This window comes from Thunnus maccoyii, chromosome 18 (assembly GCF_910596095.1).
Source record: "Thunnus maccoyii chromosome 18, fThuMac1.1, whole genome shotgun sequence".
NCBI lineage: Eukaryota > Metazoa > Chordata > Actinopteri > Scombriformes > Scombridae > Thunnus > Thunnus maccoyii.
The window spans coordinates 11,276,465-11,300,529 of record NC_056550.1 but is presented as its reverse complement, the minus strand read 5'-3'; the positions used below and the strand labels follow the sequence as shown (position 1 = coordinate 11,300,529).

Here is a 24,065-nt window from a genome sequence, read left to right as displayed (position 1 = left end):
TTGAAAATGAAATAAAAAGCACCTGAAATGAAATGTAAGCGACCTGTAGCGCTTTTCAGTCGGGAAAAGAGAGCACTCAAACACACAGGAGGGACAATACTGCATATAAACCGATACACAGGAGGTATAACATGATGTCCGACTAACACTGACACTTTAAAGTCTTCAGTTTAAAGTTTTGTCCAATTTAGAGCTGCAATGATTATTCGATTCATAGATGCAGATTAACTGGCAACTTTTTTTGATAATCGATTAATCATTTAAGTCATTTTTTAGCAAAAAATCCAAATATTTGATGGTTTCAGGTTCTTGAATTTGAGAATTTGCTGCTTTTCCTTGTTACATAATATTAAATTTAATATCTTTGAGTTTTGGACTGTTGGTCGAACAAAATAAGACATTTAATGACATCACCTTGGGCTCTGAGAAATTGTGATGGCCATTTTTCATAGTTTTTTGATGCTTTATAGACCTAAACTATTAATCGATTAATCGAAAAAAATAATCGGAAGATTAATCAACAACGAAAACAATCGTTAGTTGCAGCCCTAATCCAATTTTTCTTCCTCTTCCTACATTGGTTTCAGTTCAGCAAAAGAAAACAAAATATCTCAAAATATTTGAGCTTGAAAATGTTACCAAAAGAACCTCAACTCAAGATCCACTTACTCCCTTTTTCCAAAGCTTTTGACCATATCAAACTGATCCGTACCTTGTTTTGAGTTGAGATTGTTTCGTCGACTATTTTCGGAGAAATTCTGGACGCTATCTGCAGCCTTACTGCTGCACCTGTCGAGGCACTTCCTTTGACCAGAAAAACAAATCAGAGTGGCTTTTTCACACTTTACAGCCAGTTCAGGGAACTAACAGACAAAACAGATACATTGAAAAACATGTTTAAAAACGATATGTCACAGTAAACAGAACTAAAACTGAAAGAAGAGTCCAAACCGACAAACCCCACTAACCCCAGTTATAATTCCCTGATGTGTCTGTGCAACAGTGAGTGACGGTGCAGGTATGTGCCTTGAGGAGGCGTCTTAGTGTCTACTGTAAAATGAAGTGATGTGACCTTTGTACATGACTTTTTAACTTCTTCTCCTCACTCCAAGTGACCTCTGTGTAACATAATAGTCTTACAGTAAAGTGCACTTCATCTGTCTACTCCGTATGCTTGTGTAATAATGCTTCAAAATAAGCACAATAATATGATTCAGAGGTTGCGCTCTCCTTTGAAATGAAGATAGAAACACAGCAAAGAGCCTGTTGTTGAGTTTCGACAAGTTGCCTTTCAAAGCGGAGGAAAACTGAAAACTGTGCGCCACAGCGGAGTTCAAACATGCGTGGAGGGTTCTTTTCAAACTCCAACTCAGACAGACCCTGACTGAAAACACAACAATACATCTGGCATCCGTGTAACCGTTTTGCAAACGATGACACAATTTGTGTCTTTGCGCTTGCAATCTTCTATGTGCAAATTTCCAGCAGTCAAATCCTCCTCTCTCAAGTCCGCATTACCACTTCACCGAGAATATCTCGACTCTTCAGTGCAGGAAGATGTGTCGTCGTTTATGTGCCCTTCAGCTCTGAGCTGAATATCACACAGGTTCTCTTGGAGCTCTCATATGAGCCTCTAGTGTAGACTCAGTCCAGCTCTCCGTAAGTCTTCCTGTGTGTGTGTTGAAGTCTACAGTCTCTCCTCTCTTGGGGCTACCTGATTCGCCCGTCACTTTTGACTGGGCCCAGTTCAGACTTGGGGTCTGGGGACAGGGAACTCCAGGAGGTTTTGGAGCAAGCTCCCAAGGCTGGGCAGGATGAAGTCTGTGTGGTACACAAGTCGCCTATGACCCAGAAGGTCCCCACGCTGCTATCTACCCATGATTCAAGGGCCTGGCCCACCAGCTGGGCGTTACGCTGGGCTGCCTGCATGGCAGGCTCCTGGGGAGGCAGCTTCAGCACAGAGCTCAGCTGCTGGAAGCTCTGCTCCAGGTACAAGTTACCTGGAGGACCCGCATGGAGCCAGCTGTCCTCTTCTGGAGTGGACAAGAGAAATCACAAGGAGAAATTAGTTTAAAAAAACTTTCCAGAGGCATTGCAAACTTTGAAAACTGTACCTCAAACTGTATTTTTTCTTAGTGTAAATAAATCCAATGAAAAGACCGAAACCAACGATAAACTGAAGTATTGTGTGTTTATTTAAACCCTGATTTATCTTATTCCTCTGTGCCACAGAGCTCCATGGTTGTTGAAAAACTGTTAGGAAACATGTTCCTTTATCATCCCACATATTTAATCCTGTGGGTCTTTTCATTGGATTTGTTAACAATTAGAAAATATATAAAATTGCCAACCTTATTTTTCAAACTGAATGTAAAAAAAGAAAAAAAAAAAAATTCAACTCCATGTCTCACCTTGGCGTAATGGCTCCTTATCTTTGAAGGTTAAGGGCATGACAAGAAAATGAACTTCTGCTATGCGCTCCCACTGCTTTAACACCCGTACAGTCCAGGTGCCAGGCCGCAGGGGGCGCTGCAGTGGTGGTTTATACTGAGTATACTCTGCATCCACATCCACTGTGATGTCATACGAAGCTGCCACCACCAGAGCCGGGTCGATCCACACAATAGTGGCTGTGAGGTTGGGCCCACGAGCCCACTTCTGGACTGCTAGTGGTTCATCCAAAGGACCGACAACCCCACCAAAGTTACGAAAAATTCTTTCCTTAGGATCCCACTCTGTGCCGATCTGTCAGAGTAAAGGACAAAAAGAGTAAAGCAATGTTTAAATGATTCTTCTGTCTTTGACTTTAATATCAATGTAAAGAGAAGGTGAATGAATATGCCTTCTTTCCAATATTAACTTATTTTTAAAACTAATTAAACTTCAAAGTTCAGTTTTGGTCAGATCAAGCCCTGATTATGCCAAACTGATTTTAACATATCAGAAAGAAACATCTCCCGACACAGCACTTTTCTTGGTGTATCTTCATCTCACCTTCATCAACAGTTAGTGCAGGACAGAAACTTCAACGGTAATGAAGAACGAGCATCTGTGAGTCACACACCTCTATCTTCTGTACATGAAAACAATGACGAGAACCCTCACCTCCAGGTTCTTGAGCCTTTCAAACTCCTTAAGGTTTGTCTCGAGGACGAGGGTGGCCTGGGGTACTGCCCACATCTCTAGTGTCTCCTTGACCTTTGACCCCAAAGCCTGGACTTCCTGACGCACCAGGTATCCTTGAAAACGGTCGTCATAAAAGTACACGTGTACTGATAAAGGGAAGCCTACTGGTTCAAACCTACAGAGAGAAAAATATACAAATCACACATAAGAGATGAAAATAGGCAGAAATACACCTTTCAGATCAGTAGTAGTATCAAAAAAATATATTATCAGACCTGCAGGCCTCTACGGTGCTCTGAGTCTTCACCAGACTCTTCAGACCAAGGCGAAAGAAAGAAGTGTAAGCAGTGAGAGCCACATCGCTGAGTGAGCCGACACCGTCCAACTGCTCAAACAGGCTCTCCCAGTACGCCTTGATGGCGATGGTGCCCGGAGCGTACTGGCCATACAGGTGAGTGTCCAGGATGTCTATGGCCTCTTGGTTCACCGTTGACTCAAACTTGCGGGCAAAGAATGTCGGACGGGTCAATTGCTGTGGATAAGAAAGAGAACAAAAATAAACCTTTAAAACAGAGAACAAAACTAGTAGCAATTAAACGTGAGATACAGGGGAACTACAAGGTTGGAAAAGGATGAGTTGTGGTTCCGCACTCCCCCCCCCTCTGACTTCCTCACCTGAATCCGGATGAGGTCTTGCGGTTTGAAATCATTGGGCGAGCAGCCGCACCAGTCGACAATGTGCTTGTACTGACATTTACAGCCGAGCTTACGGTTCCAGTTGGTGACACGCAGGTTATTGTCCACCAGGCTGTCGCACATGTGACTGTTCCCGAGCACGGTGTGGAAGAAGGACTGAGAAGAAGGAGCAGAAAGAAAAATATTTCTGGTCAACTGTGCAATAAAACAGAGTGTGTGTTGTGTGAGAGTGTAAATACTGTAAATCCAAACACACTCGAAGACACAAATAAACAGTTTCAAGTTGCTGACTTAAAACTGTAAGAGGTCACGCCTCTATAGCACCAAACAACACCTCTTAGACATTAAACCACACAATCAAATAAACTCTAGTGAACCCTCCTTTCGTCTGGCACCTCTGCTGCACGCTGTGTCTGAAAGCTTAAAGTATTACATTATCTCTGCTGCTAGGCTCTTCTGACTTGGCAGGGGAGGATGAGCCTGAGACACACTTGTATATCAACCTGTCTGTCTCAACTGCGTTAGATAAACAGACCACCCAAGGCTTACTTACCTCAGCGGGGAGCAGCGCGTAGGAATAGAACTGCTTCAGCCCTGACACTAGGTCATCCTGGGAGTTGATGACGTACTCCACAAAGCGGCGGGTGAGGGCAAACCAGTCAGAGCCACCCGAGACCTCCAGGCCTTCTGGGATGCTGCGTTCACCAAGACGCCACATGTGGTTGTCGCACTCGTGGAAGAGACGGTCAAGGCCCTGCTTCTTAATAAACCTTGAACACAGAACGCAGTTGACATTGATGTGTGGAAGAGACAGTATTGTGCTATTCTGCAGCATTTGCTGCTCTTTATTTCTGTCTGAAACACTTCCAAATTGCTGGAATATCTCTACAGGATCCATAGATTGAGTTTATGTCTGCATTGTTTACCACTACCACTGAATAACTGCAAAAATCTGAACTACTGCTTTAATTTATTGAAGAAAAAAAACCCCAAACACTTCAAACGTTTGGATTAAATGTTAAGAGGTGTCAGATTTAATTCAGCAAAATGCCAACCACATGTTTTAGCTAGTTGTGTATCTTACAGCTAGCATCCTCACCGTGCATTCTCTCTGCCGTGGGACTTGAGGAAGTTCTTGTCTCTGTGCTGTGACAGGAATGCCACCAGTTCATCATTGGTCCTGCAGGGGGGATGAGAACCGAAAGGAAGAAGGGTTTGATCAAGATTCAGAAGATTCTTTGGATATAAAACACTGGCTTGACTGTGGTGTTGGTGATAATATCCATGAGTGAAATTAGCTATTTTGGACAGGATTTGGAAGATACTGTGTGTATCCCAGCAATCCAAGCTTATTACCCTTTGGGAGGGTTTCAGGAGCTTTGATAGAGGCTCAAAGCAGTCCCCACAAATGCAGCCAAAACTGATCAGCAAGAAAGAAGACTACTTACTGCCAGCTCTGTGATTCAATGACCAAAACAATCTTTTTAATGTTGCTACCAGACTACTCGTTTCATCCGGCAAATGCTATGGTTGCTACTTTATAATTTTGCTGTAAAAGCCAGAGTCATTGTAGGTCAGCAAGGGAGTCAAATGTCCATGCAGCACTGAAGGATTAAGCCACCAATGAGAAAGAGGCATGGAGAAATAATTACCAACACAAAAAGGAAAGCTGTGCAAAACTGAAAAACTACAAAAACCAAAGAGCAAATAAGAGAAAATAACACTGAACACATTTAACTCTTGAATAGAGCTACAACCAAACTTTGACCACAATAAACGTTAAATGAAAACTGATACAAAGATACATATGTAGATATTTTGTGTTTGAGAACTACAGAGGTTGACCAACCTGGTGGGGAAGTCTGTGGCGCTGAGATTGATGAAAAAATCCCACTTCCAGTCCAGCATGGAGAGCAGATCCTGCATGCTGCGTAGGTAAGCCTTCAGTAGACTGGCCCCACCCCAGATGGTGACCATCCGCCAGGGCGTGGCTCGTATGTTTGGGTACTGCTGGGCTATCTGCAGGACCTCCCGGTGCATGTAGCTGGACCGCTGGCAGATTTCAAAGCACAAAGTCAAACGGTTAAATGAGGGAAAACGATATTTCTGCATCAGAAATGATAATCTAGTTTTAGCTCTGTAACTGTTTCTGCATTAGCCTGATCTGCAGCTACCACTGTGCCAAGACAACTGGCACAAAGTTGTCTCATTCTGAAAGAATAGTTGATCTGTGCAAAACAACAGCCACATGGTGCTTTGAACTGTCAGTCACCATGATGAAATGATGAAGAAAACTGCTAAAATTAGACAATTTTGCTAATGAGTATATTCCCTTCTCATTCACTCAACATTAGGAGGGAATAAAGGATGAGATGGAACGTCAAAGAGCCAAAAAGATATCAAGCTTCATGCACAGACATTAAAAAAGTAAACAGTTTGAAGGAGCATGTGTGACCACTGCCAGTGTCTTTAAGAAGCCAAAATGTAGGTTTAGAAAACCTTTTCTTTTTATTCCCCTTTGGAGCTGAATTAGATTAAGTACCAACTAATTAACAAGCAGCCTTTTTCCAAATAAACACCGCTAATAAAAGGTTCTGAAGCGATAAATGGGCAGTTTACTAGAAGAAGACACTGGGAAATTAACTTCAGGGACATGAAGTCCAATTGTGTTTAGTGAAGCAGCGTGCTGATGATTATGTCCTGTATTAAATAAAAAACGGACATTTAGTCAATGTACGCTGAAAAATTATGATCTTGGACAGAATTAAAGTCATAGATTTAGCCAGGACTTCTTCAGACGCTGCAAGAATCTGTGGATGTGTGTTTGTGTTCAGAAAGGCGACAACCGCAGAGAAGGAGAGTGACAGTCCTAAACTCGCAGTGCTCACTTGTAGACGACAAGACAAAAAAAGAGGTTTGCGGGGTGAAGTGTAGAGGAGCTGGTTGACTGAATTCAGTACAGTCTGACCTGTTTTTACAGCCTCATCTCTCAAAGAGGCTTTTGCCTCAGAGATGGCAAAGTGTCTAAGATGGTATCTGTGGTGTGACTGTCCCACTGACTTCCTATTCATCACTGCCTCCAGTGAGCCTCTCCTCGGTCCCTTGGCAGCAGAACAGAGCAACTCCCCAGGATTCGACAACCTTTCCGGCTACACAGGTGCACAGACAACAGGCACCTGTTTCTGTGCTGTCTGTGCTGTACACACCTGAGGTCTCTGCCTCAGAATCGCCGGCCATGCATTTGTCTTTTACCTTCCAGCTGCACATGATAGCAGACTTTTCCTCCACTAAATCCAGCCCCTAAGAATAACCACACTTTACTCTATCCAGGCTAATCCAGTTAACCACACTGTGAGACCCGTGGGATAAATTTGACCTTCATAATGCAAGAAGACGTAACCGGTAAAAGCATTTGTGAGCTCAGTGTAGCCAGCAACAAGCAGGGTAGTCAATAGGCAATATAAGCATGAATCAACAATAGTGTAAGGGACTCTTTTTCTGGATGCTAGTGGTAGTAGTATTTCCAAAGAATTAAATGTCTCTTTACATGTAAATATTACAGAAAACGTATGGTAGTATGGGGCTTACCTTGTCCACATGGATGTAATAGTAGTGGTCACGGTGGTATATGGCTTTCATGAGGCGCCTGAGCTGCCGTACAGCTCGGCCGTGAACCATCAGGACGAAGGCCACCCTAACTGGGTTCTCCACCTTGGACAGGCTGTTGTCCAGCTCGCCAACAGCCTGGACTGGATTTGATACACCTGACCAAAGAGGGAAGAGACATATAGATTCAGGAGGTCTGAAGAGTTTGGGAGGATGTTCAGAAAAACACTGTTCAATGGACATAAATTGATTTCAGTAGGTCACATAATAGGTTCATGTTTGTTTAAGTTATACAGAACTGAAAAGAGGGTTAATGTTTTGTCCTTGTTTCTTTTTTATTTTCCCTTCAACAAAGCTTCTCCTACGCAAATGCAGCCAATTGTGATTGCACAACCAAACCACAGGCTTGGGTTGAGTGTTTTACCCCAGTGCAACTCCTACACTACACTACCAGTTGTGTATTGTAACTATGCTTAGATATGTCTCACAATTTCACCATGTCTATAAAATCTGTGTGATTTGATTAGCTGCCTATGACATCTACATTGTATGTGGTGTACAAGAGAAAGGGTGTGCAATATATAATGTGGAGATATTTACTTGTGTTCATCCTAGTGGGTCAAATGTGTTTTAGTAAAATACAAGAATAAAATCATTATAATTAAAAACTTTTCTTTTCAAGTATTTATTATCTCTTGCTGCAACAGATTTTGGCTTAAAAAATATATCTTTCTGTTAATTTAGTCAATATTTACTAATCAAAAGTCCTACTAATGATGTAAAAAAAATGGAGGGCCATGTATTGATGTGCAATGAGACACAGGTTTAACATTTCCGAGGTATCTTTAAATAAGCCGTGGAAGTTCTCACCAAGCTGGGGACAGAACTGTGGAAGTGCGTCTGGCATGAGCTGCCCAGCCTGGTGCTGGCACACAATGTTGGCGATCTCCTGTCGGCACTGCTGTGAGCCAGCACGATGGAGGGCAGACAGCGCGTCCTTGCCTATGATATCACATTTAGGCACAAAGTCGCTACTGGGGGCTTGGTGAGCCCCGTCCACGCTGCCTGGCTCCCCTGGTATGGCAGCAGCAGGTAACCTGGCTGCTCCGTCTGTGCCACCTCGGGACTCACTGAAGTTTCGACTACTGGACGGGTCATGAGGGACTACGCCATCCAATCCCGTCATCCCCCGCTCCTGGGGAGCCTTCAGTCTGATGCTGGGCTTTCCTCCTCTGCGGCTGGTCGCTCTCCTCAGTGCGCTGGCTGCTGTGCCCCCTGTCCTCTCCAACCTGGAGCTCCATCTGCCCTGGTTCCTCCGCGACAAAGAATTTTGTTTCTCCCAAAGTGCAGCGTCTCTCTTTGGATCCTGGCTGTTGTGGTCAGGCAGCTTAGACCGTCTTGTTTTCCTCTGATGAGAGAGAGATGTAGAAAGAGGGACAAAGAGAAACAGAGAAAGAGAGAGAGAGAGAAGGGTATTTAAAACAAAAAGAAAAATTTTAAAGCAGATTTGTTAACATTTGTTTTCATCTTGGATAAATACTGCTGAAATGAAGCGTTTCACAACCATAAATACTGCTGAAATGAAGCGTTTCACAATCATAAATACTGCTGAAATGAAATGTTTCACAATTATAAATACTAGTGAGAGTAAGCATTGATTAACAATCATGAATGACATATGCTAAAACAAAGACAGTCACTAAGACAACAGCAGAAAAAGCCCCAGAGGGAAGGATGTGTTTACTTGGTTCTGTTGTTTTATTTTCATTTCTCGGATCTGGGTTATTTTTAGCTGAGCCTCTGCTCTTTTTGTGGAGCTAATCTGCAAAAAGCACAGTTCTGAATAGCCACAAATACTCAAAGACACATAACGAATCCAGTGAATCACTGTAGAAACCTCAGCCCGCCCATCAGGAAAAAATCACAGGAAAAATGCATGCACATGTACAAGTAGGTTACACGTTGACATACGGAGAACTTGAGTATGAGCCTAAGACATTAAGGAGGTTACATAGAGAATCAGGCAGTTACTATTTATATGTCTGCCTGTGTGTGTGTGTTTGCAGAAAAATGCACTTTGGAGACCTCAAAGACCTCAGAGGGCTAAATCCAGTCTGGCAAATTCTGCAGCAGGTGAAAAAATGTTCTTCACCTAGCCTATTGCAAACATCAGATCAGACTGACATAGGATTTATCCCAGCCATATATTAAAATTTTATTTCGCTTAATACGAATAATATATCTTCAACAACACAGTACATCATCATAACTCTATGATTTGTGTGCGACAGCTGCATCTCAAAATCATCCCGAGACTATGTAGACTCCCTAAAATAACAAAACATGATTCTCTTATATCTGCTTTGAAGTAATAAAATCGTTCAAGTATCCCATTGTTGAAATCTTTGCTTATAAAGGTCCCTAAAAGAGACATTAATTCCAGAGAGTTGCGCTGTGGCTCAGTGAAAATAAGCAATACAGACAGTATAAGGAAAATATCGACTTCAAGGGATAGGTTGAGCTATGTGTTCCCCAAAAGAAAATGGATATAAATAGAGATAAAAGATAAAAAGTTACTTTTTTCAACAGTTTAAAATAGATACCAGCTTAAATATTGTGCTGTCATCTAAAATTTATGTAAAAAAATGTTTAGTGTTTGTACTTTCTGAGGTACTGTAATGAACTGAATCAAACTGAAACATGCACTTTAATGCACTGTACTGCTAACTGTTGGTTCTTTTTTTCCTCTCTTGGGATTTATATGTTTTTATCTTTTCTTAAGGGATTTTTTTAGATATATATCTTTATCCTTTCTGTTGTTGTTGCACTGCTGTGGGCTGGGAGGAACGGTATTTTGTTGTTTTTTTTTAATGTATGCAAGAACACAAGAAAACGACAAACTAAATCTTGAATCTTGATGTGAAGACAGAGTGTTAGACACACCACAACCATCACTAATCTGGGTTTCTTCCAACAGTTTCATGTCTCTTGCTTTAAAAAGTATATAATTTCAAACCAAGCGTATGGAGAGAATCAATCTTATTGGAGCACAAATCACACCTCCGAAAATGGAAGGCAGGCTTTGAAAAACCAGGACTTAAGCCATTTTAAAATCTTCTAGCCAAACAGAATCATCGTTTTGGCACACTAGCTTACTGGATCACACAAAAGGCCCTTCAAAATATGCACTTGAGGGAGAGCATGAACAGTGAGTGGGCTGAGAGCTTTCTGCCTCTGTCAGGCGATACAGCAGAACGCGGGCTCTCTTGCTTCACACCGCTGGCACGCCGACAGCCCAGGGACGACGGGAACAGGCGAGGGACTGGGGTAGGACGAGGAGCCAGATAACACACTGCCAGTAAACCAGCTGCCAACCAATACAGCGCAGTCAGCTACTGATTGCCAACTGCACTCTAAAAGCCATTACAGTAAGAGGCATTGTGGAGCCCAGTAACATACTAGTTGTTGAAGTGGAAGCCTCTTTACATGCACTTAAGTTACCTGGTTTTGTCACATTTCTGTAGAAACCTGGTGTCCTAAATGTCACCTGAACAACAAACCTGGGTTCCTTAATCTGGGTAAGAGAAACCTGGTTCACATGGCTGGATTTCTGCTGGTGAAACACAATTTCCCATTCAGTTTCTTGCCATGTGTATCCTGAAATAAACTTTAAGAATATTTCATTTTCTCCAACAGTGGCGATACATTTTTTTTTTTCTGTGGAGGCTCATAGCTGCAAAATTAAAATGAACACTAGTGTGAAGATCTTGCGAGCCTTTAGTCGGCTGCCGTTGATAAAGACACTGCTTACTTTCGGACTGCCAGGGTAAATGTTCTCACATACTAGACAAGCATGCAGCAGGGGCTAACGTTTCAATTTTCCTTATCACTCGTTTTCACAGCTTTTAATTAACACCATCATTTCAAAAATGTATTGATTCAAAGGCAAGCCAAGCAGCCTCTTTACTTTCCAATTAAAGTTGAGTGAAACCATATCAGCGTCGCCATCTGCTGAAGCAGGAAGCAGCAGCGAGCGCTCAGCTCTGTAGGAGAGCCCGGCAAAGTGGAGGGTGATACGAGGATGACAGAGTCTTCTTCTTCTAACCTCTCAAACCGTTCCCTCTTCTGTGGATGGGCTTTAAAAAATTACATGTGGCTATGTTCGCACATGCACAGCAAGCCACTGATTAGAGCAGATGCACGTTACAGCAGAGACCACAGACTGTAGAGGAATCCAGCCACTCTCCCTTGTTTCGCCTCCCCTGACTGAACATGTACTGTTCAGAGGTGAAGTGATGATTAATATGAATTCTTAAGCCTGAAATTTGATTCTGCATCTGCGAGTATGACCCCTGAGCGCTGACATTTACATAGATGTCTGCCAACGTAGCTGCATGTAAGGCTGACATGTGCACTAGGCAGCAGTGTCAGTTTCCCAAGCCAGAGTTTGAGGGCAATGAAGACAAAATGCAAAGAATAAGAGCTTTTTTTCAACTGTAGATTATTTATTAAAAACTAAATTGAAAATTGTATTATTAAAAACAATGTGCACTCAAGTTTGGCTCTCTTCCCATGTAGGGTCCAAACTCAGCACTACTGGAAATCATTGCGCTCTCAGCCTTTCTGCCTTTGTCTGAGGCACTGCACAGCAAATACTTTGTGTGGTTGTGGTGAGATATTTATAAGCTATGTGCACTCCTGCCCTTTTGCAGTCCTAGGTGAACGACAGTTAACCACAAACCCCTCCTCTGTGTACCCATGTGCAGACATTTTTATGTATCTTTGTTGAAGCATGTTTCAACCTGAATGGATAAGGCAGCAAGACAGCCTGGAGGCTTATAAAGCACATAGATGATACATGTCAAAATATACATCACTTAAGCTGTACCATGTCACATGTCACAGTTCCTGTTTTTTTTCAAAATGTCACATATATGTACTCTATGTCCAACGGAAATGGATTACTTCATATAGGTTGCTATCATTCATGTTAACTGAAAGGCAAAGGCACATACTGAGAATTTGGTTAGTATTTATTGTTTAGCTTACAAGTTTAACTGAAGTTGTACCCAGGGCACAGACTGAGGAATCATCTTCCCTATTTTCCTCTCTCTGAGAAAAGGGTCAAACTTATTTTCTTCCACTGAAACCACTGAATTACATCTGCTGGCTGTCTCGCCCTCCAGGCACAGATCTGCATCCTATATCCATGTTGGGAGGAATATTATGCTACACCCCGCATTTGTCACATCGTGATAGAAACACAGCGCTGTTTTCACTTCAGGTTTCAGCTTGCATTCCTGTGGCTCTATCAGTATTGGTGCGCCTCAAAAAAAAAAAAAAAAAAGATTCCTGTACGTGCGCTCAGTCCTCCACAGACAGGTCACATCTGTTAACAACTCACTATACCTCATTTAGAGGGAGAACTGGAACAAGCACTGCCTCAAGGTAGTGAGCTCCAGGTGTGCGAGGGAGACACAGAGATAAGATTCCCACAGAGGAGTCAGCTAATGTTAAATGAATGGATTCACTGGGATGTGGTGGAGGCAACTCTTTGCTTTACCTTCATCCCTGGGATATGTTTGTTCCCTGGGTGTTTAGGTGTGATTCAAAGCTTACTGAAGGTCATAGAGACACTATAAAAGGCCGCTGGTGGGTAAAAATAAGCAAACTAGTAGAAATTAAGATTCCCAAATTCTTTCATGTAATACTAAACAGGTTGGTCATCTTCACCATCCTTTTTACAAAACGATACGTGGCCAGTACTCACTACAGATATGGAACACCAAAAGCACACGTTATCAAGAGCTTGTTATCTTCAGAAAACTTTAAAAGAAAACTGTCATCAAATTTAATTCATGATGTCTAATTATTTCTTGACACACACACACATTTCCCCATACTGTCTTTCATGTATTTATTTGTTTTCACTGGATTATTGTCTATATTGGTTAGTTTTTCTGCTCATTTTATGTGTTTCTTGTTGTCAGTTATTTTTTGTTGAATTTTCCTAAATTATGTTAGCTTAGTTTTTTTTCCTCCTTTTTTGTTATTGTTTATTAATCTCCTTAAATTGAGGAGATGTCCGTTGTATAAGCATACTTGACATCTCTTGACAAATCTATTATTTTCCATTATCTGGATTATACGCAGTCTTATGCGTGTACAAATAAAATAAGATAAACACTGATGCTGGATATCCTGGGACAGCTCACACAGATGAACTGTTTGCCATCAATCACTTAAATCCTAAGAGAGTCCTTTCACATACTTCATACAAAGTTGCATCTTCATCTAAGCTGTGGTTTTGTCTGCTCGTCATCACATAATTAATGAGGAACAGACAAATGAAATGTACTGACAACCAGTCAGCAGTGTTCACCAAGGTTTCACCGCTGATTAAACAAGTTAAACCATTTATTTTATCTTATCAGTACGGGTAATTACACAGTTGTGAACGTGTATGACTGTGTACTTTGTGTCTGATGGCGTAGTTACTGACAGACAGACAGACAGACAAGACAGCACAGGGCTGGTTACAATGAAATGTTTGGCAAGCGGAGCAACTGCCAACTTAGCTACGAGCTAGCCGCAGCTAGCGCTCCTGAATCACAACACACTGTGAGCTAAGCTAAGCGCTAACGGCTAGCTCTACAATTAAACCCAAACCGAGTCGCTGTCATGTCACTAACACTCGGCAGGGTCGTTACTCACCTCTGCCTCGCCCTCTTCCAGACTTCTCAGACTCCATACCACAAGCCCTTGTACCAGGAGGATGGTTAATGCGGCGGCAATCGCGAGTTTATATCGTCGGAGGAGCTTCTGTACTCGCGCACTGGCCACCATTTTTTCGACGCCAGTTGTCGGGGGGAGCGCGTGCCCGATCCTAGAGTGCTCGCTCACGCGGTGTCGCTCCTCATCCTCAGGTTGCTGAAAGTTTGTCCCCACAAGACAAGTGGTGGGATATAACTAAGAATATCTACTTAAGTACCATAGGACTTCTGAGAACAATTCTGAGGTACTTGTATTTTACTTGAATATTTCCATTTGATGCTACTTTATACTTCCACTCCACTACATTTCACAGGGAAATATATTACTTCCTACTCCACATTTATTCGACAGTTTTAGTTCCTTTTCAGATGAAGATTTTTGGCTTTTGACGTCTTACAAAAAGCAGTGTGTAGTTGGGGTCACATTTCAGATCTCTATGAGTTGTTAACAGCTCCATTAAATAGTGATTTTCCCCCCTAAACTCCTCATGTAGTTTCATTTCAATAAATGTTTAAACGGTCCAATATTTCAGATTAGAGAAAAAGTCCAAAAACTGAAAACAGATTTGTGTATCAGAACTTTGTTTTTTCTTCTTTCATCTCCCATTAATCATCTCACAACCCCTCAGATTTATCTGGTGACCCTTTGGAGGGGTCTGACCCCTAGGTTGGGAACCACTGGACTAAACTAGCTAACTGTATATAAAGTAGTTGAAACTAGCTTTACCTCCAGCAGCTACAACAGTAACATGCTGCTTACACACTGATGCTTCAGTATTAACAATCTAATGATGTCATATACAATAATATATCAGTCAGAGGGACCAAACCACTACTTTTAGTGCAATACTTTAACTACATCAAGCTGCTAATACTTATGTACTTTTACTCAAATAGGATTTTTCATGCAGGACTTTCACTTGTAATGGAGTATTTTTACATTGCTGTATTGGTACTTTTACTTAAAAAAAGGATCTCTTTAATTTAAAATTTTGCCTTTAGAAAACAAGGGAGGAGAGATGGGTATGACATGCAACAAAGGTCCCCAGTTTCAATGTGATTTGAGGATCCATAAATAAATAAAATAAAATAAACAACATACAAGGTGTTTAAAAGCCTGTAATAGTGGAGTTTATGAATTCTTTCATTCTCTAAGGACCACAAAGCCCATTCATTGTTTCTTCTCCATACAGAACTTCCGCTTCATCTTAAGACTTTTCCATGGAGTTTAATTCATGGAGTAATTTTAAGTCTTTTAAATCTTATAAGATGCTAAAAGGTGCTAACTGTAGGCCTAATGGTTATTAATTTAGTTAAAACACAGCTTTTGTGTTGCATACATCTCCAGAAATCATCAGACTCCACGATGTAGTTGACCTGCAACTTGTCATAATATGTATCAATAACAAATTCAACCTGGTCATCATTAATAATACCACACTTTCTAAACTTGTGGCAAGAAATCTTGATAGGTCTATATATATTTTCATTCACTTTTCTTAAACTTTACTGACTTTCAATATCAATATCAGGGATATCTCTGCCTCCTTATATGACTCTGGCAGGATCTTTGTAATAACCTATACTTCTGTAAGATTTGGGCTGGTAGAATTGTTGTAATTAACCTAAGTTTTGAAATTTCTTCTTCCTTTTTGGCATCTTGGAGCATCTATATCTAAGACGAAGGTCAAGGTCTGCAAAAAAGTTTTGTTTTTTTTTAAAGTCACAGACATCTCTCAAGTCACATAGGCGGATCTACAACGAGCCCGATACTTGAGATTCAACCAAAAATGCCAAACTACAACAATTTATGGACTGGCAGTTAAAGTAAGAAAAGAAAGATAGTTGGCATCCATGAATACTAATGCTACATTTTGGCTCTTTGTCTGTATAGAAATCATCTCAGGACGGGACCCCCTATGTCTCCAGGGTAACGGGACTCCAGCTCAGGCATCCGGTGTGTTAACCTCCTGGTCTGGATGCCATTAATTAGACGGCGGAGGAGGAAGCAGGAGGATAATTTGGACTGTTGCAATTACGCACGGGGCAGAAATATTCTCAGCACATAGACTTTTTTTTATTTAAGGCAACCAGTTTTTCAAAATCCATGTCAATTATCCTAAGTAGGTCTGTTGGCCCTTAGTGGCTGCTGCTCCTTGCCAGTGCCGATCTATAAACCAAACACTGCTGCTGTTGAGCGCAGGGACAGCGACGTCACGCGGTTTGGAGAGCGCGTCAGTGCGCCCTCACCGGCTCATAAAGGCTGTGGCATGTTTACCCAGCGGAGAGTTTGAGAGCCGATTTGCAGAGCGCATGTGGACTGTCACCCTTGTCCGGGGACCGAGCAAGACAATGAAGAGGAGCAACAGAGCGGGTCTCCATTTCTTTTCTCTAATTTAATAAGATGAGAGCTTTCGTGTTAAAGCTGATGACCTCAGGAGGATTTTTGAAGGGAACATTAAGAGTTTACACAGCAGAAATGTCCACAACTGCAAGTCCAACCATTCCTTCTTCACAGCTGACATCGGATCAACTCACAGTGGTCGCTGCAGCTTGTAAGTTAACCCTTAAACTTATCAAAATGTATCAGATTTGATTTTAATACCTGCTAAATTTCCTTTTGAATTATTAATATTCAACCAGATATAAGGGTGAGAAAGATTTCCCTGGATAGTGATTTTTGCTTTTATTCTGCCTGCTTTGTTTGCACTCAGTTTCACCATATTGTGGCACTGTGATAAGTGTGGTCTAGATAATTAATTTTTTCATTTTCCAAATGTGGGAACAGATGATAGCAGTTAATTTCCTAGCCACAGGTGCTCAAACCTCTGTACCATAAATATAAATCAATGACAGGATTATTGTATCAGGTCTGTTATTCTCAAGCTGCCATTGTTCTTGACAGGCAGGTACATCACAGGAGAGAAATTACACCTTTTTAAGCTGTACAGAGAAAGAGAAAGTTGTCAATCAAAACTATTCAAAATGAATCAACCTATATCTCTTTTTTTAAATCTTCAGTAAAGAGTGAAAGTATTTAAAATACAAAATTATTTTGACACGGTTCTTTTACAAGTTGTTTCACATGAGCGAACCAGATAACCAAATAAGACGTCTCATTAACTGTGATTATCAAATGTTCCCTTCTTATTCTCACACAGTTTCTTCTCTGGTGTTCTTTGTGGTTATTGTGGTGCTGCTGTCCATTATTTACCGCAAGGATCCTCAGTGCTGCAGACTCCGCTCCTATCAGGGGCCACATGCAGATATGGTAAGCCCTTTAAAAAAACAAAAAAAAAAAAAAAAGGGAAAAAGTTTTGTGCTGAGCTTTCTTTTAAAAATGACCTATGTTCAGCTTTTGATCCTGATCACACGCCCGGGCTCCATGTGCAGCCAGTGTAGCGCCATCAAGAAGTGTCAGATTCAATTTGCATGACTGTGGGGAAAAGGACAAGAATAAATTTGATATGATCATTGTTGGGCAATGGATTTGCCTCAGTTGAATTAGCTGCCCTCCAGATATATCTCAGAGTGCCACAGTAACTCTAATGGAATTGGACAGAGTTAGCACTCACCACGCATAGTGATACTAGTTCAACACCACTATAATCATTACAAATCAAATTTTAGTTTAAATATTGGCATAGAATGTGGAAGCAAAACATAACCTGTAAAGTTTAGGAGGGATATTGAAGTTATAATAAGGTGTGTGTGTGTGTGACAATTTATGTCATTATAAATCAAAATTTTCTATAGACGTCACACCTCCAGGTCACTGCTGGCATATCTCTCACATGCTGTATCGCTCTACCTGCCAAAGATAACTGCTTGAATATCTGTAAAGCTGTAGGCGATGGTGCAGGATGAGGTGAAGAGGAAATGTAACACTCCACAGATGTGACTTTTCATTGGTTGCCCATTCTCTCTGCTTCCTCTTCCTGATGTGTTTCTCACCTCCGCAAGTCCCAAGGGTGAAGTTTGAGTGTTATCTTCGGTTTGCAGGGACGCAACTCATCCCTCCCCCACTCTGAACAGACAGGAAGCTCTGTTCAGTTGTGGTTTTAATAGAGAAGTTCGCTCAAAGAACTAACAAAGTGTTTTACTAGTACAAACTGGCCACACTGACCTCCAGCTACAGCGGTATCCATACACTGATAAGACAACGCTGGCTGGTTAAACTTACATCCTGTACAGTAAACTACACGTGACACACTGTAAACACAGAGTGTAGAGTTCCAGAGTCTGCACTCATATTGTAGTTTCAGGGTTCATTTTCATTTGTCACAGGATAAATAATATATGTAAGAGAAGTCTGATTTATTAGCTGGAACCAGTTCTAATATTTAATTGAGTTATGTGGTTGAAAAAGGCCTTTTTTTGTTTGTCATTATAAGGGGAGAGAAAGTGAAGCACACACAAACACTCATTGTGTTTCTTTGGGACATTTCATGTCTTCAACTTCATAGTCACATACCTTTCCCTGCTTCAGTTTGCACCATGAATAGTGGACAGACCCCACTGTGGGTGTTGGGGACACAAGGGGACAATGGATCTCCTTTAAGTTGCAGCAATGAAAAAGGCACGCTGCCGTTGGGATCCTCCCCCGACTTCAACACTGATTTTACACGGTTGTGCTTTTTCACACTGGCTGAATCAATGGCAGGAGACAAAAGGACAACTCTTCTTTTTTTTCTTTTTCCTGAAGATTTTTTTTTTGCCTCTTGAAAGTACAAACCAGCGAGGGAAAGTGACCTTTGACATCACCTTTTTTGGTGTCGTCTCTCTACCCTGAAACGATGTGGCAAAGGTCGTTAGAGTGCGTCACTCTAAGTGTGAGTGATGTTATTGTTTAAACTGGCCTGGGAAAATTATAAATCTCATATTTTAATACTACCCAGTGTTATCATATGCGGAACTTCCATTGTTGGTGCTTCCACATCTGAGCAAATCTCCTTAGTAACAGTATCAACTGTGGTCCTAACGTCTCTTATCCTCATACTGGATTTCAATCTCAGTCAAGCAACAAATTGACTTTGTTGTAATGCCGGCCCGAATGACATACGAGGCTATAATGTGTATTGGAGTGTGCTCGTTAAGGGGTACCTGCTGCAGTTACAAGAGGAATAGAGAGACGCTGAAAAGACCACACGGTGTGGTTTGTTGCCTAGGGACCCTGATGACATAGTAGGACACCACATTGTTCTCCAGACAAAGGAGACTCATTTAGACCCAAGGCAATTACCTAGTTTGCCTGGCAGCCTTTTTTCAGAATTCCAGCACCTCATACAGTATCTGACTTGTTTTAGAAAGGGGGTGGGACTGGGAGGAGGCATGGAAATCCGAGGGTGGTCGCCTTATTGATTAGATAATTTATGGTATTGCTAAACCAGCCAGTGTCTACAGTGATTAAACAAGGCATGAAAATCGGTCAATTGGGCTGAAATTAGTGGATTTTTGACTAATCGCAGTATTCGACAGAGCACTAAAGATCTATTGTGTCGGGAGTACTTAGTGACCATATAAACTAATAAATGCTTGTAATGGAAACAGTTTAATAACGTCTTCCTCTGAACTCTCTCAGACACACTTGTTACAGTCATTACTGCTTGTTTTACAGGACGCTCCTCCTCAGTACTACAGCAGCAGACAGACGCTGGTGGGATCTCCTTGTCTAGAACAGACTCAGATCATGGATGGTAGCAACACTCAGGTGACAGAGACATGTTTTGGCATCATCAGCAGTTTTTCCCTCTGTGTACGCTGTTGCAGTAGATAAAGACACACTCTAAGTACTCTCTTACAACACATACTGCGCAATACAAATATCACTGTTGTAGATAGGGCACAGACGCACTAACACACAGGTAGTGACTGACTGCAGCTTACTGTTTAAAGTGAGCGTCAGTGATTTGGTTTATTTGAACCTGTGTCCACAAGTCTTCAGCACATAAAAGCTTCTGTTTCCTGTCCCTCATAACTGTCCCACTGTGTTTGGGCCTGTGTGTGCCTCAGCAGACAGGTCAGCTGTTCTACGTCGGCCTGCCTTCCAGCTACAGCCTGCCCACTCTGGATGCCCCCCTGCCGAGGCTCCCCTCCTACGAGAGCGTCCGAAAGAAGGACCGCCAGAGGCAGATCCACATGATGATCGCAGACCGCTTTGGCCTCAATGGACCCATTGTGACTGAGGTAGGCTAAACTAGGGATTAGGACTGTGCAACATCAATTGATACAGTCACAAATGCTATGACACTGGAGTATTTCAGGTGCTTTGTTAAACTTGGGAATAAAGAGGATATTTTACTCCTTTTGTTCTTTGAGAGAACCTCCAAAGAATGCTAAAGCTCATGTAAACTCATCTTAATATGGAGGCCTCTTATCTGTAGTTTTCACAATGGAGATGATAAGAAATAGGCTCTTTCTATTATGACCACGCTGTAATACAATATTGTAACAAGAGCTCGTTCAAAGATTAGACTGCTTTCAGAGTGCAGTACACAGGATGCGCTATCAGTTCATCTAATGCTCGCAGCTGAATTGTGCTGGCGGCCACGTTTCAAGGTTTTACCGTGTTGATCTTTCGCTGAGCTTTTGACTTGCACAACGCTTGAGCAAACAAGGTAATGAGAAAAAGGCACATCAAACATAATTAAAGCCTGCATCCTGAGCGCAAACAGTGCCTGAGAATTCGGCTTTGTGCTCCTGTCTTTAACTGTTTTTTTTTTCTTCTTTGGCCTCCCCTCCTTTTCCTTAATTAAACAGTCCCTAGCATGACTGCCCATCTTCTCCATACACACACACACACACACACACAAACAGAGAGCACATTCACGCACAGTACTTTCCAGTCATCCTGTCACTGGTCACTGAAATGTCTCCCTACCCCCCTTTCAGACTCTGTTAGGAGTTCAATTGATGGTCCCTTAATTTCCCCTGACTGTCCTGTGGCCCGAAGCAGGATAGTAGTAAAACTTGTGGCCTGCTATGTGTGTAGTGTGTGTATCAGACAGAGGGCAGGGTTGTAGGGTTGCTCCTGTCGCTTGAGGGTCCCCAAGCAATTAAAAGATAAGAGGACTCAGTCAGGGAGTGTGAATCTGCCAGATGTGATCAAAAAGATAATGAACTGGAGGAAAACATGTTCCAGGCGGCCAACGAGGAGACAGATTAATTGGTAATGTAAATACAAACATGTTCCACTTATTTTTACAGATAAATATCAGGCCTTGGGATGTTGTCTAAGATACACACTCATCCTGGGAAACTACATTTTCTGTATGCCTACTTCTAACGTTTTAGTATTGAAGAATCTTGTGTTTTTCACCTTTACAGTTAGCAAGGTCAGTGTCAATTTACAAATCAGGAAAAGCTCCTTAAAAAAATGAAGAAGGATTGGTAAGGATCACAATGATCAGTTTGACAAAAAAATCAAAATCCATGATCCAATTAGACTGTTTAATGAGTAAATCAATTCATCTATGGTAGATTATTCAATTGCACCTCATTGCCAAAGGAAACTCAACTTCTGATTTGAATAAACCTCTCTGTAAACCTGCATTACTTGATTTTTTACAACTTGGGGGCAGTGAAACAGGCTGTTAACTCAATATTGTCATATTATTATCATGTAAAGTTGTTATAGCAAACCCCAGCGAATACCATTAGCATTCATTTGGAATTTTGTTTCTGGTCACCTGATGAATATGGGGTCCAATATTCACTCTTATTTTAGCCCTGATGAGGTCTTCTTCTCCTGAGGGAAATATCTGGCTGTATAGCAGCTAGTTGCTAACTGTGTCTGTATGGTTTAGTGCTGGTTGGGTAGTGTAAAGCGGTTTTATCAGAACTTTTTTTTTTTTTTCTACTGAAAACAGTTAAAATGTTATGGCTGGAAGCAAAGTTGATGAAAGTGGTGAGACTGAACCAAAACAGTAAAGTTACAGGCTGTAAAACCAAAACAATGAACTGAAAGACGCTAAAATGCTCCATAGAGGTGAAAAACTGCAGAGTCAAGTCACTAAGTTCAAACCCTTTTCACGTTAAACACATGATCCATTGTTGATATAAAGCTTTAAAGGATAGATTCACAATCACAAGTCTGTCAAGTTCCTTTGGTAGATTTATGATAAAACAATGATTCAAAAATCTGTCTTGTTTTTCCACATTTCTTACAGCCACCTCCAACATATGAAGAGAGTATCCGCCAGTCTATGGAGCTGCCGTACAACATCCTCCCGTCTAGTTTGGACATTTCTTCTCCTCAGAGTATCTACACCAACACAGGGACAGACATCCAAACTGACATACCTCATCCAATCAACTCCGATACAAACAGCAGCGTTCTACCTGTGTGATCGAGTTCTCAAACCATCTGGTGAATGTGATAAACTGTGAAAGCATTTGATAGCTTTTATACAGCTGAAGTTACCAAAAGAATACAAGGGTTGAAGATTGATTCTGTTGGTATCCTTCATCGCATTTCTGTACAAGCTGATTCAGATACCTCAAGACTGACTTTATGTTGAGAGACATTTCATGTTGATCAAGCGCTGAGCAACCAAAGAGGAACTGCACACCCTGCAGGACTGGACGCATTTTGTGGACACACTTGAATGTTAAAGAACACTTTGTGCTCTCTGTGTGGAGAAACTATGCTGATGTTTTTCAAAATTTCAAAAGAGAAACAGTGGATATTCATTAACTAAGGTGGCTGGTACATCTTGAAGAGGACAGGAAAGAAAAGGCTGCAAGAAAATTGTGGATTACAGGACTAAAACATACCAAAAAGGGAACCACTATTTACTTTATTGATTAAAGTGATGTGGATCATACTGTGTTCATTCAGCTTTGCTGTTTGCTCTCCTCTTTTATTTGGAGCCAGAAGCCTCATTGTCTGGTTTGCAAGGTTATCAGAGACTCTGTTTTATTAGGATTTGCTGTAAAGCATGTTTCTATCCAGCTGTGCCATATAGCTGCAGCATGTGGTTCAGCCTGTAAGAGGAGGAAATAAAAAGGCGCCAATGAGAGTGCCTTTCATGAAGTTATAATATGACATTCATCACAACTTATTTAAAGGTTTCAACAAAAGGTTTTTTTATGTTAAGGCAGACAGGCCTCAGATTTCTCACTTTTTAAAAAAAAACATTTAAACATTTTTGGTATTGAGTCTGTTTTACTCATGACAGAAAATGTATTTCTCTGTCTTGTACTCCAAAAGATTGCAAGGCTTCAAGAAGCAGAGTGAATGTGGAATGAAAACAATGGAGTAAGACCAAGTTCCTTGTCAAGACCTGTTTTGCTTTACAAAACATTCTGCGACCTGCCATGTACATATGCAAAATGTCTTCCCCGTGCATTGTCCTGTACTGTATTTATTTAAGAAAAATGAATGACTCCTCATTATTTCTCTCAAATGTAATAAATACTTTTATTGTTTTGTTGATGGACTGTTGTACTTACATAGCAGCAGCAGCAAATTATGAAAATTCAACCAACCATACAGTTTGTTGTACTGGTATAGATATACAGTATGTATACTGTATATGTGTGTTGATGTGTCAATATGTAAATAGCTGATAGCAGCTATTTGTCCAGCTAGTTTCTCTTAACTAAGCTTCTATTCTACTATCTCATATTTCTTAAATTCATTTCTTAAAAAATACTAGTAGATTAACTGATGCTCATTTTCCAGCCCCCTTGGTATTTTATATCAGTCATTAAGATATTTCAGTGAAATACACACAAGATTGCACATGGTCAGATTTGTCTCAGCATAAAAATGAAAACAAAATAAGCAAGATTAGTCATAAAATTAGTTTCCTATTGACTTATATCGATTGAAGACATTATCCCAGACATGTTCCAAATATC

At 41.2% G+C, this 24,065-nt stretch overlaps 2 protein-coding genes across 2 annotated transcripts; one reads left to right on the top strand and one right to left on the bottom strand.

The window, feature by feature from the left end:
- Positions 1–382: 382 nt before the first annotated feature.
- On the bottom strand, positions 383–14,360 carry xylt2 (xylosyltransferase II). The gene is made up of 11 exons (XM_042392875.1): positions 14,143–14,360; positions 8,299–8,836; positions 7,411–7,586; positions 5,672–5,874; positions 4,922–5,002; positions 4,376–4,592; positions 3,802–3,978; positions 3,402–3,658; positions 3,106–3,301; positions 2,412–2,745; positions 383–2,033 (listed from the first exon to the last, which is right to left on the bottom strand). The coding sequence occupies exons 1-11, from the start codon at positions 14,272–14,274 to the stop codon at positions 1,711–1,713; spliced, it is 2,634 nt and encodes an 877-aa protein (XP_042248809.1). The 5' UTR covers positions 14,275–14,360; the 3' UTR covers positions 383–1,710.
- On the top strand, positions 14,359–23,632 carry si:ch73-364h19.1. The gene is made up of 6 exons (XM_042392877.1): positions 14,359–14,446; positions 16,096–16,756; positions 17,363–17,472; positions 19,819–19,911; positions 20,217–20,387; positions 22,370–23,632. Exons 2-6 carry the CDS (start codon positions 16,606–16,608, stop codon positions 22,547–22,549), a joined length of 705 nt encoding a protein of 234 aa, XP_042248811.1. The 5' UTR covers positions 14,359–14,446; positions 16,096–16,605; the 3' UTR covers positions 22,550–23,632.
- The last annotated feature ends 433 nt before the right edge of the window (positions 23,633–24,065 follow it).

Bases quoted from the DNA above. Each gene is read 5' to 3' on its own strand.
- xylt2 (XM_042392875.1), bottom strand. From the start codon at position 14,274: ATGGTGGCCAGTGCGCGAGTACAGAAGCTCCTCCGACGATATAAACTC. The intron at 3,979-4,375 runs GTAAGTAAGCCT...CCTTCTTCTCAG, and splicing joins ACGCGCTGCTCCCCGCTGAG to TCCTTCTTCCACACCGTGCT. The intron at 3,302-3,401 runs GTCTGATAATAT...TTCTCTCTGTAG, and splicing joins AGCACCGTAGAGGCCTGCAG to GTTTGAACCAGTAGGCTTCC.
- si:ch73-364h19.1 (XM_042392877.1), top strand. From the start codon at position 16,606: ATGAGAGCTTTCGTGTTAAAGCTGATGACCTCAGGAGGATTTTTGAAG. The intron at 17,473-19,818 runs GTAAGCCCTTTA...CTTGTTTTACAG, and splicing joins AGGGGCCACATGCAGATATG to GACGCTCCTCCTCAGTACTA. The intron at 19,912-20,216 runs GTGACAGAGACA...GTGCCTCAGCAG, and splicing joins TGGATGGTAGCAACACTCAG to ACAGGTCAGCTGTTCTACGT.